This window comes from Symphalangus syndactylus, chromosome 12 (genome assembly GCF_028878055.3).
Source record: "Symphalangus syndactylus isolate Jambi chromosome 12, NHGRI_mSymSyn1-v2.1_pri, whole genome shotgun sequence".
Lineage (NCBI taxonomy): Eukaryota > Metazoa > Chordata > Mammalia > Primates > Hylobatidae > Symphalangus > Symphalangus syndactylus.
Window position 1 is genome coordinate 62,332,980 of NC_072441.2, and position 16,427 is coordinate 62,349,406.

General features: G+C 47.3%; 1 protein-coding gene across 1 annotated transcript; it reads left to right on the plus strand.

The window, feature by feature from the left end:
* Window positions 1-10,544: 10,544 nt before the first annotated feature.
* LOC134733797 (glutathione S-transferase Mu 5-like) lies at window positions 10,545-15,894 on the plus strand. The gene is given in 9 exon segments (XM_063624530.1): window positions 10,545-10,673; window positions 10,934-11,009; window positions 11,436-11,500; window positions 11,811-11,892; window positions 11,993-12,093; window positions 13,049-13,144; window positions 13,232-13,261; window positions 13,263-13,343; window positions 15,396-15,894. Coding segments are annotated over 9 exon segments (657 nt in total). The 5' UTR covers window positions 10,545-10,637; the 3' UTR covers window positions 15,486-15,894.
* The last annotated feature ends 533 nt before the right edge of the window (window positions 15,895-16,427 follow it).

A 16,427-nucleotide genomic window follows, 5' to 3' on the forward strand; every position in this document is an offset into this window, starting at 1 on the left:
TTTGCTGTGTGTCTTGTCTTATTTGCTCCTGGCCATCTACCCAGACTGTCTGTCTGTCTGTCACTGCCTCTTCCAAGGGACTGGCTGGTGATCCTGGCAGTGGTTGGGTTCTAAAAGATTCTGCTGGGCATAGTAAGGTGCTTGAGATTTCTTGCTCCCATTTCTGAGAGACTCAGAGCAGGAAGCCCCATGAGGCACTGTGGAAAGGATGTCTCTTTTTGGGCCTGGATCTCTTGATTCATTCATCCAGCCTTATTGAGTACTTTCCATAATTGCACAGAGCTTGTGTCTCATTGAATAGGGACCCCAAGGGGGTGGAATCTCCATCAGAGAGAACCAGGGTCCCTTTTACCTTCTCCACTATATGACTGCATCACTTCTGTTAGGTCTCCAGGACCCAATCTCTGTTGTTTTTCTCAGATGGCTTCCAGGTACCCTCTCCAGGCTTGCTGCACAGCTGTCATCAGGACGTTCTCTCTGGGTTTACTTCCTCTCTTTCCTGGGTATCTGTGAGAGAAATGTCTTTAGTCCTTGCGTAACTGAAAGTGCCTTTACATGCTTACTGAATACTCTGGCTGGCGTTTTAGTCTGTTCTCACGTTGCTAACAAAGATATACCCGAGACTGGGTAATTGATAAAGGAAAGAGGTTTAATGGACTCATATTCCACAGGGCCTGGGAGGCCTCATAACCATGGCAGAAGGCGAATGAGGAGCAAAGTCACGTCTTACACAGAAGCAGGCAAGAGGGCCTGTGCAGGGGAACTCCCACTTATAAAACCATCAGATCTTGTGAGATTATTCACTACCATGAGAACAGTATGGGGGAAACTGCCCCCATGATTGAGTTTTTTCCACCTGGCCCTCACCCTTGACACCTGGGGATTATTACACTTCAAGGTAAGATGTGGGTGGGGACACAGCCAAACCATATCAGCTGGGGATAGAATTCTATGATGAAAACCTTGAGAACTCTAATAGATTTACTCACTCTTTTCTAGAATTGAGCATTTTTGGTGAGTAGGTGGATGCCCATCTGACTGCATTCCTTGCTTTTTAAAAATTATTATTATGATTTTTTGAGAGGGAGTCTTACTCTGTCACCCAGGCTGGAGTGCAGTGGTGTGATCTCGGCTCACTGCAACCTCCCCTTCCCAGGTTCAAGCCGTTCTCCTGCCTATGCCTCCTGAGTAGCTGGAACTACAGGCGGACACCACTGTGCCCAGCAAATTTTCGTATTTTTTTTTTTTTTTTAGAGACAAGGTTTCACCATGTTGGCCAGGCTGGTCTTGAACTCTTGACCTCATGATGTGCCCACCTCAGCCTCCCATAGTGCTGGGATTACAGGTATGAGCCAGTGCACCTGGTCAGATCCTTTGCTTTTTTACTTAAGCTTTTTCTGTTTGTCATTCTGAGGTCTATAATTCCAAAGGCTGCCTGGGGATCTACAGGTTGATCTCTTCCTGATTCACATCCTTACAGGAACTTTCTAAGCATAGGCTTCCTCCACCCTGACAGCAGTCCCATATGTTTATCTGCATTGCCTCTTCTTGAAGTAATTTAAAATCTCACTGGAGAGTGAACTGCTTCAGAGTAAGATTCTCATAGCTTAGCAGTTCCTAAGCTGTGATACCAGAAATAGTTGTTGAGTCTGTGGGTCAGGTATTCACGCAAGGCTCAGCAGAGAGAACTTGTTAGAAATCAACAAAGGCCTCTTCTCCAAAAACTATATACCAAAATTACAACTCATTAAAAAATGAGTCAGAATTTCAGCAAGCATTTCCCAATAGTGAATATCCAAATGGCCAATAAGCTCATGAGAAGGTGCTCAACATTATTAGACAGCAGAAAGTTAAAAACCCCTAAGATCCTACTGTATCCTCACTAGAATGGCTGACATTGAAAGGAATGACAATTGTTGGTGATTTATGGAGTAACTGGAACTGTCATGCATTGCTAGTCGGAAAGCCACTTTGGAATACTGGCACTGTCAACTAGAGCTAAACATACATCTACCCAGGACCCAGAAATCCCACCCTACAGGAATGAGTCCTAATGGATTCCAAGAGCCATGTATAATGATGCCAAAAGCAGCTTTATTTTAAATAGCCAATAACTGAAAACCATCCAAATTCCATGAATAGAAGAATGAACAAATAAACTGTGGTTTATCAACACAATTCCATCATTCGTATAATGGAATACTTACTCTGCTATAATGAAAATAAACGTGCTAACGCTATGTGCAGAAACATGGATGGGCCTCACAGACGCGTGGAGTGAAAGGATCCAGACAGGAGAAAGGACACACGACCTCATTCCACTTACACAAAAATCAGGAGAGGGAAATGAGTCCATGGTATCAGAGGTCAGATGACTGGTGACCTTGGTGAGAACTGGAAGATTGCGTATTGAAGGGGCCTGGTGGAGTGCTGCAAGTTTTCTCTCTTTATCTGGGAGGTGATTCCAGAAGAGTATACAAGTGGAAAAGCCTACAGAATAGCACACTTAAATGGCCTGTGCACTGTATGTATATTACACTTCAATGAAAAGCATGCATTAAGGCCTGTGCATTGTGTGTGTATTACACTTCAGTGAAAAGCATGCATTAAGGCCTGTGCACTATATGTGTATTACACTTCAGTGAAAAGCATGCACATATGTCTTACATTATTTTTGTGCTTGTGTTTGTTTCCCTCATAAGATGTCAATGTCATAAGGGCATGTGTTTTTGTCTCTTCTTGTTCACTGATGTAACAGGTGTTTGCATATCACTTAGGACAGTCCCTGAGCATAGTAAGTGCTCACTGAATAATTATTAAGCAAATTATAGGTTCATCTTAATGGTGTCATTTCAAATTCTCTGTAGATTTTTATTCATGCCTACTTCTTCGCATAGGTGAGACTGGTGTGCGTGTATACGCTTAGATTCTACAGTTTTTTCTCTTTATCATTTTACTTCTTTTTTTTTTGAGACAGAGTCTCACTCTGTTGCCCAGGCTGGAGCACAGTGGCTCAGTCTCAGCTGACTGCAACCTCCGCCTCCTGGGTTCAAGCGATTCTCGTGCCTCAGCCTCCTGAGTAGCTGGGACTACAGGCATACACCTGGCTAATTTTCGTATTTTTAGTAGAGATGAGGTTTTGCCATGATGGCCAGGCTGGTCTCGAACTCCGGGCCTCAAGTTATCCGCCCACCTCTACCCCTCAAAGTGCTGGGATTACAGGTGTGAGCCACCATGCCTGGCCTAACATTTTACTTAAAAATCTGTATATGGGCTGGGTGCGGTGGCTCATGAGTGTGATCCCAGCACTTTGGGAGGCCGAGGGGGCAGATCACGAGGTCAGGAGATTGAGACCATCCTGGCTAACACGGTGAAACCATATCTCTACTAAAAATACAAAAATTAGCCAGGCGTGGTGGAGCTTGCCTGTAGTCCCAGCTACTCAAGAGGCTGAGGCAGGACAATTGCTTGAACTCAGGAGGTGGAGGCTGCAGTGAGCCAAGATCATGCCACTCCACTCCAGCCTGGGCAACAGAACAAGACTCTGCCTCAAAATAAAAAACCTGTGTGTATTGGCAGTCTGTATGCATGCGTACTTCTGACACTAAATGGCCGCCTAACATTAGTTCCTGTGGATAGACTATAGTTTGCCTAGTCATTCTTATGCTATGGCATATGTGGATTTTTCTAACTTATTTATTTGTTTTTAGAGCAGAGTGATCATGTTTCGACTAATTCTTTCCCATTTTTGATTACTTTGAATAGATCCCCAAAGCACTTACTACAAGGTAAAGCGTGAGACTGGTTTAATGGTGTTACAACAGATAATTTGATTGCTCTCCAGAGAGAATAACTTAATTTATGGTGCCACCAGCAAGGTACACGGATCATTCTGCACTATTTTAGACACTTAGGAGATCATGATTTCATCTTATGACTTTTTTTTTTTTTTAAATAAGAACACCTTCACATTCTCTGGCTGGGCATGTTGGCTCATGCCTGTAATCCCAGCACTTTGGGAGGCCAAGGCGGGTGGATCACTTGAGGTCAGGAGTTTGAGACCAGCTTAGCCAATATGGTGAAACTGTGTCTCTACTAAAAACACAAAAATTAGCTGGGTGTGGTGGTGGGCACCTGTAGTACCAGCTATTCAGGAGGCTGAGGCACAAGAATCGCTTGAACCTGGGAGGCAGAAGTTGCAGTGAGCCAAGGTCGTGCCGTTGCACACTGCACTCCAGCTTGGGTGACAGAGTGAGATTCCATCTCAAAAAGAAAAGAAAAGAAAAGAAAAAAAGAAAAGAATACCTTCAAGTTTTCTACCTTCACCTTTCTTGTTTATTGGTTGTACATGTTTCTGCCAATGAATCACAGTCTATGAATCTACTTGTTCGTGAATCTCCTGTATAAAACTCTCCACCCATTCTCTACCGGTGGCTTAGTCAACTCCTGGAGAAAGCTTAAAGAATGATCTTGTGGCAGTCAAGGCTTTTTCTCCCATAGGCACAATGTAATTAATTGTGATTTTGTTCTTGGTTTCCTGTGGCATAATGTGATGGTTAATTTTCTGCATCAACTTGACTGGGCTAAGGGATGCTCAGATGGCTGGTACAATTATTGTGTTTGTGAGGGTGTTTCCAGAAGAGATTCGCCTTTGAATGAGAAGACTGAGCCAAGATTTCTCTCAGCAAATGAAGGAGGCATCAACCAAACTGTCGGGGCCCAGAGAGGAGAAAAAGACAGAAAGGGTGAATTTGATATCTCTGATTTGGACATCCATCTCTGCCTATCCTGGGACATCCACACTCCTGGTTCTCTGGCCTTCAGACTTTATCAGGGCCTAACACCATCGCCTCCCACCCCCACCTTTGTTCTGAGGCCTTTAAACTCACACTGAATGATACTGCTGGCTTTCCCGCTTCTCTGTCCTGCAGCCAGCTGATCATGGGACTTCACTACAAAATTGTGTGAGCCAATTCCCACAAGAGATACATAAATTTATAAATAAACACACAAATTTCCTACGGGCTTATCTTAGTGGTGTCACTTCAAATTTTGAAGAACCTTGACTAGTACACATAGGAAAAAAATATACAAGTGGGTCACCATCATCAATAACTAAGTTTTAAAGAATCAAACACAAGATAAAACGCTGCTGCATATCTATTACCTGGGTTTTTTTCTATATGGAAAGCACTGTCTGAGATGCCTCGCAGTAAACTCCAAGGAGATTTTGAGGGAAGATACGCTCTTTTCTCCTAGTAAATCTCCCTGTTGATGATCATTATTTTAAAGTCTCCAAAGATGAAAACATCTGCTTGCACATTTTGCCAATTCATTTTAGGTGAGGGTCTCTGGCAGGCTTGGAAGGGTAGGTGAATAGTGGGAAGGGGGCTGCCTCTGGTGACTAGCATCACTCATATCCGTGTCTGTGGCAGTCATCAGGTGCTTATTATATATTCAACTTTTGGCCACCCCTCTGGGGGTGTTAAATGCAGGGAGGGTCTAGTGAAGCCATTACAAGTTGGCAGTGACTTGTAGCAACTTTCTGCACACCCTTCTCAGTCAGGGTGGATACCTTTTGAAAATAAGTTCAGTTCATCCTGCCTAGCTTTGCCCCAGCAGCTCTAGAAGAATTACCCCATGGTGCTGGGCTCAGGCTGCCTGGCTCTGAAACAATGTGCTCAGAGCTGCAGGGGAGGCCTGCTGTCTGACTGGCAGAGAGAGTCCCACCACTCCCTACCCTGTACCCTGGAAGACCAGGCTGCCCAGCCTGTCCACCTGGTAATCCATTTCCCTGCCCAATTCTTCTCTCATTCCTGATGTGCAGCTTGATGCCTTCAGGGGCTGCGCCAGCTGAGATTGTCTCTAGGTCCTCCCTTCTGCCAGCTGGTGTCCAGGGAAGTGGGTCCTTTGGCCTCCTTCCTGCCAGCCAGAATTTTGAGGACCTTGTTTCTCCCCCTGCAGCTTTTGACTCTGTCCTGGGTCATAGACTAGGGTTTCTTAAGCTCAGCCGTACAGAGATTTGGAGGGCAGAATTCTTTGTTGGGGGGTGCTGTCCTGAGCATCGTAGGGTGCTCAGCATCCTACCCGTCCTCTACCCACTAATACCACGGGTGCTTCCTGGTGTTTACAATGAACAAAGTCTCCAGACAGACCTACATGTCCCCTGAGGGGCAAAATAATCTTCACTTGAATCACATCCAGTGGTGTGCTGAATGGATAGTAGCACTAAAGAAAAAAAAAAAAAAGATTCATAATGTGACTCATGTAGTTAACTCCTTTTTGAAGGAACATTAAGTTAATAATGTAAGTATTAATACTTAATGAGTGTATGTATATGTAATTTTTTTTTTACCTTTTATATTGATCTAGTGTCAGAGTTTGAGAAATTTGTAGGAAGATTAGAAATGACTCTGATTACCCTAGATCATAACGTTTCCATGTGGGCTTTCTGCCCCCCAGAGTACCCTCTGCCCCTCCTTCTCCTGCCCATACTTTCTGTCTCTCTCTCCCCAGCAAGCTCCCTATGAGCACAACACCAATTATAAGAAAAACACCATTTTCTTTTCTCTGAGGTAGCATTCCTGATGTTTGGATTCAGGCTGATAAGTGACAGTGATTTATAATTATTCCCTGTGTTGTCCTTCCCATGTTAGGTCATGTCTGTAGTTTATGACAATCTGTGTCATCCATGCCATTTTCAAAATTTTTGAAAACATATCCAGCCAAATGCTGAGGATAAAATGCCCTTTTGTGTTGTTGTTTTTCTTTATCACGCTTTTATTACTTCATTCAGAATCTTTAACTCTTAACATGTTTTGGCCTGTTTGTGTTTCTTCCACTTGGTGGTAACATCAGTTAACACAGAGTTTAGAAAAAATGTTTTCACAATTTAAAATATCACTTGTACTACATCTTCTTTCTTAGTTCTGATTTGTATTAACTCATAATTTTATTTTTTGTTTTTGTTGTACTAATGGTCTGTTAATTAGCTAACTTTCAAGAAAATAATCTATTATGTATAAAAGCAAATTGGTTACTGTTTCAATATTTTTCTTAAGGTAATTTCTTGCTTCCAGTTCTTTTTCCATCTCTAACTTTGTTCCTGTCCTACGTTCTTGAAATTCTAGTTTGTTTGCCTTATTCTTGGTATCACAGACATGTTGGAAAAATGTTTTCTCAATTAAAATTTGGTAGCATCTTGGAAATGGTGATTTTTATTTTCTTCTTTTCAGATTGAAGAAAAGATTCTCTTTATTTTGGATTTCCTAAGTTTACCCAAACAATATTTAAGACACTTTAGTAGATTTCCATGAAGTAGGATACATTTTATTTTGTCTATCAGTATTTGTTTCTAATAGATTGGTTTTCAAAATTCTGACAACATTTTACGTAGATTTTCTGTTAATTTGCCTTGAGAATGTAAGAATGTTGTCAGAGGAGACAGAAGGAATTATGAAATCTAGTCCAGAGGTCCCATTACAGGCCCTTGGTAAAATGGGACCCAGTGCATTTTGACTGTCTGGCACAGCGTTGTTTTAAAAATTAGAACTTGTCCACCTTTTGCAGTTCAGACAGCACATACAAATGCAGAAGTCCTGGCCCTGTCGGGACTGAAGTTTCTGTGTGGTGACAACTGGCTACAACCCCTTCCTTCAGAACACTTGCAGCTTCCCTCATCCCTGCTGCTCCCGATCCCCGTCCACAGGCCCACTCCCCTGATGGTGTGATCCTCGTGGCCACTGTGGCCCCTACTTTGGAGATGCTGCTGGTCCAGTCCTTCCCGCCTTCTGCAGAGCTGTACTCCTGCTTCTGAAGAAGCCACCTGGGGCCTGGGCCCCGTCTTCCTGGCTCCTCAGAGTCCTTGCAACAGCAGGCACTGCTTCTCTCTCCTGCACTCAACCCCTCTCCCACTCCACTGCCTCTCAGTGTGCAAATACACTAAGAAGTGTCCCGTATTTTCAAAATCTCTTCCCTGAAGTTCCCACCTGATATGTAGTTGGAGATGGGCAAAGTACAGTGTCCTTGAAGCATTGTTTTATTCATAGTGCCTGGAATGTGGTAGGATCTCAACAACTGTTGTTTCAATAAAGGGATGACCAAATATGTGAATACTAATGTAACAGTACCGGTTCTATGTGTTTCAAAATTATTATTCTCATGAGTGTTAGCTGTCTTAAAAAATTGTTTCTTTCAGTTGGATCTAGACATTTTATCTTTCACAGCTCAAGATGGATTAACTCAGAATCATAAACTCTTAATGCATAATGAGAAATATAATGATTCCTAGGGCCAGGCACTTGTGTCTGTGCTGGTGCTGTTGCCTCAGTGCAGGAACATCTACATGAGAATTCACTTTGAGGCCAAAACTGCTTCCTAAACATGGATACCTACCAGGTATCTGAGCTGGGAGTACTGCCCAGGTCTGGATGGCTGGGGAGTGTTTGCAACAAGGACTGTGCCTTGCCAGCCTCAGTGACACAGTGTCCAAGTGCCCCAACTTAGCAGCCACCTGCTGACCACCTGATTTCTGTGGCCTAATAGGGATGTCATGAAATCTACCTGTGCCACTCAACGCCAATCCACACATTATCCAGGTGGTTTGAAACTTTTTTTGATATAGTGGGTTTATCTTCTGGAGTCCTAACAACGTTTTAGCTAATTTAAAAAAAAAAATGATTTTGTAGCACAATAACCTTGTTGTTTACATTGTAAAATGATTTCTTCTTAAAGGTCTATCATCTGTTTTCATATATCCGTTATTATTGGTAATATCCTTTAAACAAAGCAAAGTCAACCCCAGGCCAACATTGCACAACTCTTTTGAAATAGTTTCCTTTCTACCTTGAAAGAAGAAAGTTGGCAGGTTGTACATTGTTTTTGTGGAGCTTGTACCACAGGTCACATATCACAGTGACTTCAAGGGCCACTGGTGCCACAGTCTCATACTGAAGAACGCACATGGGTCAGGAGCCAGGTCCAGGTCCAGAATAGTGGATCTGGAGAGGGGAGGGTCCCTGCCTGTGGTCCTGTGGGGCGCCCTCAGGCTCCTCTCTGGCCACCATCCTCTGACCTCCCTCCTTAGCTGGACAGGGTTCTGGCCTCTCTGATGACAGGTTCTGTGGCAGGCCAGGTGTCACTAACACAGGCCTCCATAACAACTGTTTCAGTACTGACCGAGTGGTTAAATATTAAAAGCTAAAAAAAAAAAAAAAAGCCAGTGCCTTTATACAAAGGCTGGAGTGTAACAAAAGACCACCAAGAGTTTTGCCTAGGCCTTTCCTGGGACTTAAAGCATGACAAAATAACGAAGGAATTCTTAACAAGACCCATTTAGGATTAAACAAGTTTTACTGTGGGTCTGAAGAAACTCCCCAAGCCTCCGTGATGTAGCAGGAGACAAGATAAGGGTAATCACACCCCCGCACCTGGACCCATTTAGGTTAAGTAAATAGACTGAGGCTCCAGAGTAAGGTCTTCAGGACCCAGATCTTAGTTACAGATTAAAAGTTAATCACTTATGTCTTTAGATGAATGCACACTTACTTGTAGACATATAGCTTAGAAGGTATATATGCTCTGGAAAACTGTAATTTTGTAGTGGTCTGGTGGTAATTTCCAGGCCTTCTCCCTGTAATGGTTGCAGAAATAAAACCTCTCTTCCTCTCTAGTTGATCTGCATCTCGTCATTGGACCTAGAGAAATAGCAGCCCCACGCTCAGTTTGGTTCGGGAAGTTCTTCCACTCTCCCTTGCCTGCTTTCTGTGGCCACTGCACTCACTGTTGCTGTTGCTGTTTTGGTCTCTGTGAGGTTCACCTAGTGGACTGGCTGGACATTTCTAGGGGGCACCTCAGGTACCTCACCAACTTGCTGGGTCTGATCCTTTAGATTCATAAATTGTGCCAAAATACGAAGTGGCTAATTTACATAGTACTTAGCCAGATGACCGAAGGACTCAGTACCCGAAGGCCCCTAAAAGAGAACACAGACCACATTTCCTTTACTCTGGCCCATTTCCTGGGGGTCCTTTCCATACCACTGACCCTGTTCCTGTGTAGGCGGGGCTAGAGGGGAGACTAAGCCCTCAGAGTAGCTTTCGGATCAGAGGAAGTCCTGCTCTTACAGTGACAGGGGCTGAATTAAATTCCCAGGTTGGGGCCACCAGTTTTTAGTCTGATCCCTGCAGCCGGAGTCTCCCAGAGCCCTTGGGAACTCGGCAGCGGAGAGAAGGCTGAGGGATTCCGCGGGCAGGGAGAAGGGAGAAGAGCTTTGCTCCATTAGGATCTGGCTGGTGTCTCAAGCGCACAGCCAAGTCGCTGTGGACATAGTAAGGGCTGGATGGACTCGTGGAGCCTCAGGGCGGGGTAGGGAAGCTGGCGAGGCTGAGACCCGCCTTGGACTTCTGGGCGCCCTAACTTCGCTCTTGGAACCCTCGGGCCTGGGAGGCGGGAGGGGGTCTTACTGAGTGCAGCCCCGGGCGCGCTCTCCAGGGCCTACAGAATGGCGCGTTTCGGGGGCGTGGCGGGCCGAGGGGCGGGGCCGCAGCAAGGCCCCGCCTCTCCCCTCTCTGGAGCTCTTAATAATCTCAGCCCCGCTCGGTTCAGGCCTGTCTGCAGAATCCGCACCAACCGGCACCATGCCCATGACACTGGGGTACTGGGACATCCGCGGGGTGAGCGAGGGTCCGCTGGACGGTGGGACGAAGGCGCGGGGGAGGGAAGTGCGGAGCAGCTGCGGGACGGGCTCTAGGAACCGTTCCTCTTCAGGGCGGCCCCCCTCAGAAGGGCCTGCGCATGACGCTGTGTGTGTGTTGAGAGTGGGGGCGGGTAGAGGAGGCAACGGGTACGTGCAGTGTAAACTAGGGGCTTCCCTGGTGCAGACAAAGTCAAGGGCCCTCCATCTCTGACGCGACCTGCGGGCCATCTCTCCCAGCTGGCCCACGCCATCCGCCTGCTCCTGGAATACACAGACTCAAGCTACGAGGAAAAGAAGTACACGATGGGGGACGGTAATGGCACCCTCGTGTCCGGGCTCTGCCTCCTCACGCCAAGTTGGCACCAAGCAACCCATGGTGGCCACCTGTGGCTGCCTCTGCAGGCCTCCCCTGCTGGAGCTGCAGGCTGTCCCTTCCCTGAGCCCCGGTGAGGGAGCCCTCTGGCCTTGCAAGGCAGAATGCTGGGGCGGGATGCTGGGCCCCCTGTCTAATTGGGTTGGGTGTCTCCAGGGCTTGCCTAAACCCTGGAAGCCTTAGCCGTGTGGGGTCCAGAGCCCTCACCAGGATTCTTTCTCCTTGAACCCTGGGATGTGCGACTGAGTGGTCAGATTCTAGATCCACCTATCTCAGGGGTCTTGCCACTGGCTCCTTAAGAGGGTCCCCGGGAAGGAGGGCTGGGCTCTGGGGAGGTTTGTTTTCATTTCATCTTCCCCACCACAGCTCCTGACTATGACAGAAGCCAGTGGCTGAATGAAAAACTCAAGCTGGGCCTGGACTTTCCCAATGTAGGTGCAGGGGAAGGGGCGGTTTTGGGGAAAAGTGCGACGTGTCTCTGACTGAATCTCCTCTGCCCAGCTTAGAGGTGTTCGGATCAGGAGTCTTCTGCCCAATTCCTGTCACTCCTGGCTGTCTACACAGCCCTTCCATGATGTTTTGTGTCCCAGCTCATTAGTCCATGTGACAGTATTTCTATCTCAGGCCTGCCATGAGTGGGCACAGGGAGTGCCCGGTCTCCTCTCTGCCCTTGCTTATGGGAAAGGGATACTGGAGAGCCTGGTGGCCCAACTGAGCTTCCCGGGTTTCCCATCCATCCAGCTGCCCTACTTGATTGATGGGGCTCACAAGATCACCCAGGGCAACGCCATCCTGCGCTACATTGCCCGCAAGCACAATCTGTGTGAGTGTGGTTGGCTGCAGTGTGTGGGGGGAAGGTGGCCCCCTCCTTGGCTGGATTGGGGTGCTATGCTCAGAGTGAGTCTGTGTTTTGTGGGTGGCAGGTGGGGAGACAGAAGAGGAGAAGATTCGTGTGGACAGTTTGGAGAACCAGACCATGGACAACCATATGCAGCTGGCCATGATCTGCCACAACCCAGAATTTGTGAGTGTCCCCAGTGAGCTGCACCTGGCAGAGTTTGGATTTGGGGCCAGGACTCTTGCATTCCTGCACACACTGGTCTTTTCTTAAGTCCCTGGTACCACTCATCCTCCAAGTGCTTTCCCATACTATCAGCAGTTATTCTCACGACTCTAATGTCACGTCAACAAAACTAGAGGAAATTCCCACCAATCTTAGGACACCATCGAGACATCCCAGGGTAGAAATTCAATTGCTAGATGGTAAAGGTTGTGTTCAGAATCTCCTTCATCGTCTCTGGCCTCTGGCTTCTGTCCTGGGTCATTTCTCTCAGCCAGTTCACAAAACCTGCCTGCTCCTAGAATACACAGACTCAAGTACAAGACTGGGGAATGTAATGGCACCCTCGAATTGCATCTTCTCCTCTACAGTTTTCCAAATGCTGTCATTGACATGCATAGGGATCCATGGATTTTCATAACAGACAGGTCAGAGGCAGCCAGAGGGCCTTTATACCTCTCCCTCCTTCCTTTCAACCTGAACTTCTCATCTCCCTGGAAACTAGTCAATGTCCATTGTTTTCTTCTGTCACCCCATTAGGAGGAACTTTCTACTTCTTTCCCTGAGCTCCTTTAGTTCTTTGCATCCTTGATTCTGCCCGTGTCTGGGTTCAAAGGCTGCCAGGTGCTCAGGCGCTCCTGGGGCTGACCCAGAGGCTATTGGGAGGTCAGTGAGGACAGATTCAGGGACAGCATCTCATTCCTCTCTGCCTTCTGATCACTTCAGACAGGGTCTGGCACCCAGTCAGAGTCCAATAAATGCTGATGTATCCAATTGAGGCCTGGGCACTGCCCCAGTTCCAGCTTGGGGAAGATGGCTGCTTGCCCGTGGCCAGCCTGGGCCATCCACAGCCCTGGGGAGGCCACATCTGTGCAGGGAGCTTTTGTCTGAGGGTGGTGACAGCTGTTTTCTGCCTCAGGAGAAACTGAAGCCAAAGTACTTGGAGGAACTCCCTGAAAAGCTAAAGCTCTACTCAGAGTTTCTGGGGAAGCGGCCATGGTTTGCAGGAAACGAGGTAAAGGAGGAGTGATATGGGGAATGAGATCTGTTTTTCTTCACATGTTATGGAGGTTCTAGCCCACATATTCTTGGCCTTCTTCAGATCACCTTTGTGGATTTCCTTGCCTATGATTGTCCTTGACATGAAGCGTATATTTGAGCCCAAGTGCTTGGACGCCTTCCCAAACTTGAAGGACTTCATCTCCCGATTTGAGGTGATGCCCCCATCCTCCTTTCTCTTTGATGCCCCTTGGTCCTTTCCTTCCTTTCAGATGCTTTCCCAGTCCTGGAGCTACACATAGAATAACTTGCATGTATTGAGTACTGGCTTCATGCCACGAATCGTGCCCAGCACATTATACCTATTGTGTGGAATTTGAACTTTACAACATTCCTACAGGGTGACGGAATTATCTTGCCCATTTTAGAGATAAGAAAACTTAGAATGAGAGGGTCAGTCCTTTGCTCAGGGTCCCAGAGCCAGTGGAGGCTGTGCTGGGTTCCCTGTGAGCCTCTGGATCTATGGGTGGCAGTCAGGGCTCTCCCATTTGTGACAAAAGGAGAAGCCTCAGGCCTCATCCAGCCTGGGTTTCACAGCCCAGAACACTTTGAAAGAGGCAGAGCACTTCAGGACCACGGATGCAGCTGGCAATAGTAGGACTGACACACAGTGGCATTGATGTTGAGTACTAAACCCACAGGCAGTGTTCATACCTACCCCCAGAATCTTTGCATGATCGAATCCCCGCATGGAAAATCCTGAGATCCAGAGCTGTGGCTGGAGCTGGATTAGGGTACATATGTGGGTGCCCCGTTGAAGCAGTGTGTGTTGAAGTGCTCTGTGCTGGGGCACTCTCCTTCTTTATCTTTCTTCCCTCCAATGTTCCACGTCTTCCCCCTGTGAGATGAGTAGCACACTGATTTTACTCCTATTCACCGACCTTCTCCTCTGCATGAGGCAGAGTGTGAGGCACAGTGGGAGATGCATAGATGACTGCCCCATCCTGGAAACGAGTGCAGTGAGAGGCCTGCAGGCAGAGCAGCCTTTGAGGTGTGTGGCACCACCTGGGTACCAGGCCCGGGGCCTGCCCCTCACTCACGGGGAACCATCCCTCACCTGTGTTGAAGTTGAGAGCAGCAAATCCTACATTACTACAGATTTGGGAATTTGAGGCATTAGTCCAACAGGCTTCTGAGCCTAGAATTTATTTCCCTTTCCCACTCCCCATCAAGAGATCTGCTTGCTCAGCTAGTTCCCATCAGCTCTGGTTCTGGCCCAGACTGAGCAGCCTTGGGGTTATGTAAGAGGTGGTGGGAGGGGAGTGGTGGGAAACAGCCGAGGGCTGGGGCCTGGAGCTTGCCTGGGCCTGGCCCTGGCCCTTTAGGGAGAGGGAGCCCTGGATCTCTTTGGATTATTTAGAAGTTACATGGGCATTGAATCCTGGTAAGATTGTGTGCAGCACACCTGAGTGTCATGTGGCCTGGCTAGCAGTAGTAGGGCTGGAGATGTGGTGGGGGCACAGGGACACAGGGAGATTTAGCTCAGGTACCAGGTGGAGAAGTTTGGACTTTGTGCTTTAATGGGAATGATTAGAGCCTGGTCTGGCCTTTCTTTGGTGGTTCACCCTTACCGTATTCAGTTTCATCCAGGTTTTGCTAAGTCATTGGGTGAGATCTGTGCTCTCTTCTTGGCTGCACAGGTGTGTTCTGAGCCCCTTTGTTCTGCTGGAGGTCCTTTCTGTGTGTGCAGTCCTAGGCAAGCCAAGAACCTCCCTGTGAAAAAGGAGAATGTTTGTGCAGTCAAGGAGTGACAGGATCTGGCATGGGGTGTGGCTGGGTGGAAGAGGAGGAGAATTTGGCAAAAACATGCTAGAACTGAAGACAGAACCAGGCTATATTCCAGCCCTGTCCCACTTAGTAGCTATTTGAGTGTGAGGAAGTTGCTGAACTTCTGTTCTTCTATATGAGAAATGGTGAGAATAGAACTGACCTTGGAGAGTAGTTGAGTGGATTTTCTAAGCCTGTGTTGTAATTTCTCTTGGATATAAAGCACCCAGCACAGTGTATTATGGTATAACATTACTTAAAGGAAATTGGAAGAGTTAACTTAGAAGAGCTGGGGACCCTAAGAGACTGTGTGATGCTCCAGCACTTGAGCCCACATGGAAAGGCTGTGGACAGGGCCCTGACCTGCTGTGCCTGCAGCAAAGCTACTTGAGCCCTTCTAGACAGCAGACCTGGCTCTGGCCCCTTCTTCCCGCCCTCAGGGTTTGAAGAAGATCTCTGCCTACATGAAGTCCAGCCAATTCTTCCGAGGTCTTTTGTTTGGAAAGTCAGCTACGTGGAACAGCAAATAGGGCCCTGTGATGCCAGAAGATGAGAGGGAGGAGCCGACCTTGCTGCCTGCGACCCTGGAGAACAGCCTGACTCCCTGGACCTGCTTCTTCCTTTTTCCTTCTTTCTGCTCTCTTCTCTTCCCCAAGGCCTCATTGGCTTCCTTTGTTCTAACATCATCCCTTCCTGCATCGAGGCTCTTTAAAGCTTCAGCTCCCCACTGTCCTCCATCAAAGTCCCCCTCCTAACATCTTCCTTTTCCTGCACTAACGCCAACCTGACTGCTTTTCCTGTCAGTGCTTTTCTCTTCTTTGAGAAGCCAGACTGATCTCTGAGTTCCCTAGCACTGTCCTCAAAGATGATCTGTATGCCCTGCTCCGTTTGCTGGGTCCCTACCCCAGCTGTGTGATGCCCAGTAAAGCCTGAACCATGCCTGCCTTGTCTTGTCTTATTCCCTGAGGCTCCCTTGACTCAGGACTGTGCTCGAATTGTGGGTGGTTTTTTGTCTTCTGTTGTCCACAGCCAGAGCTTAGTGGATGGGTGTGTGTGTGTGTGTGTGTGTGTGTGTGTGTGTGTGTGTTGGGGGTGGTGATCAGGCAGGTTCATAAATTTCCTTGGTCATTTCTGCCCTCTAGCCACATCCCTCTGTTCCTCACTGTGGGGATTACTACAGAAAGGTGCTCTATGCCAAGTTCCTCACTCATTCAGCGCTCCTGTAGGCCGTCTAGAAGTGGCATGGTTCAAAGAGGGGCTAGGCTGATGGGGAAGGGGGCTAAACAGCTCCCTGACAGACTGTCTTCTTTCACCTTGTCCTGATAGCCTTCCCTGATCTAGATATCCTTTGTCATGACACTTCTCAATAAAACATATCCCACCGTATTGTAACTCAATCATAAATTTATTGAAGAGAAAAGCCATGTCTTATTGAGCTTTTTACCTCTAGTATCATTCACAGTTCCTGAAAT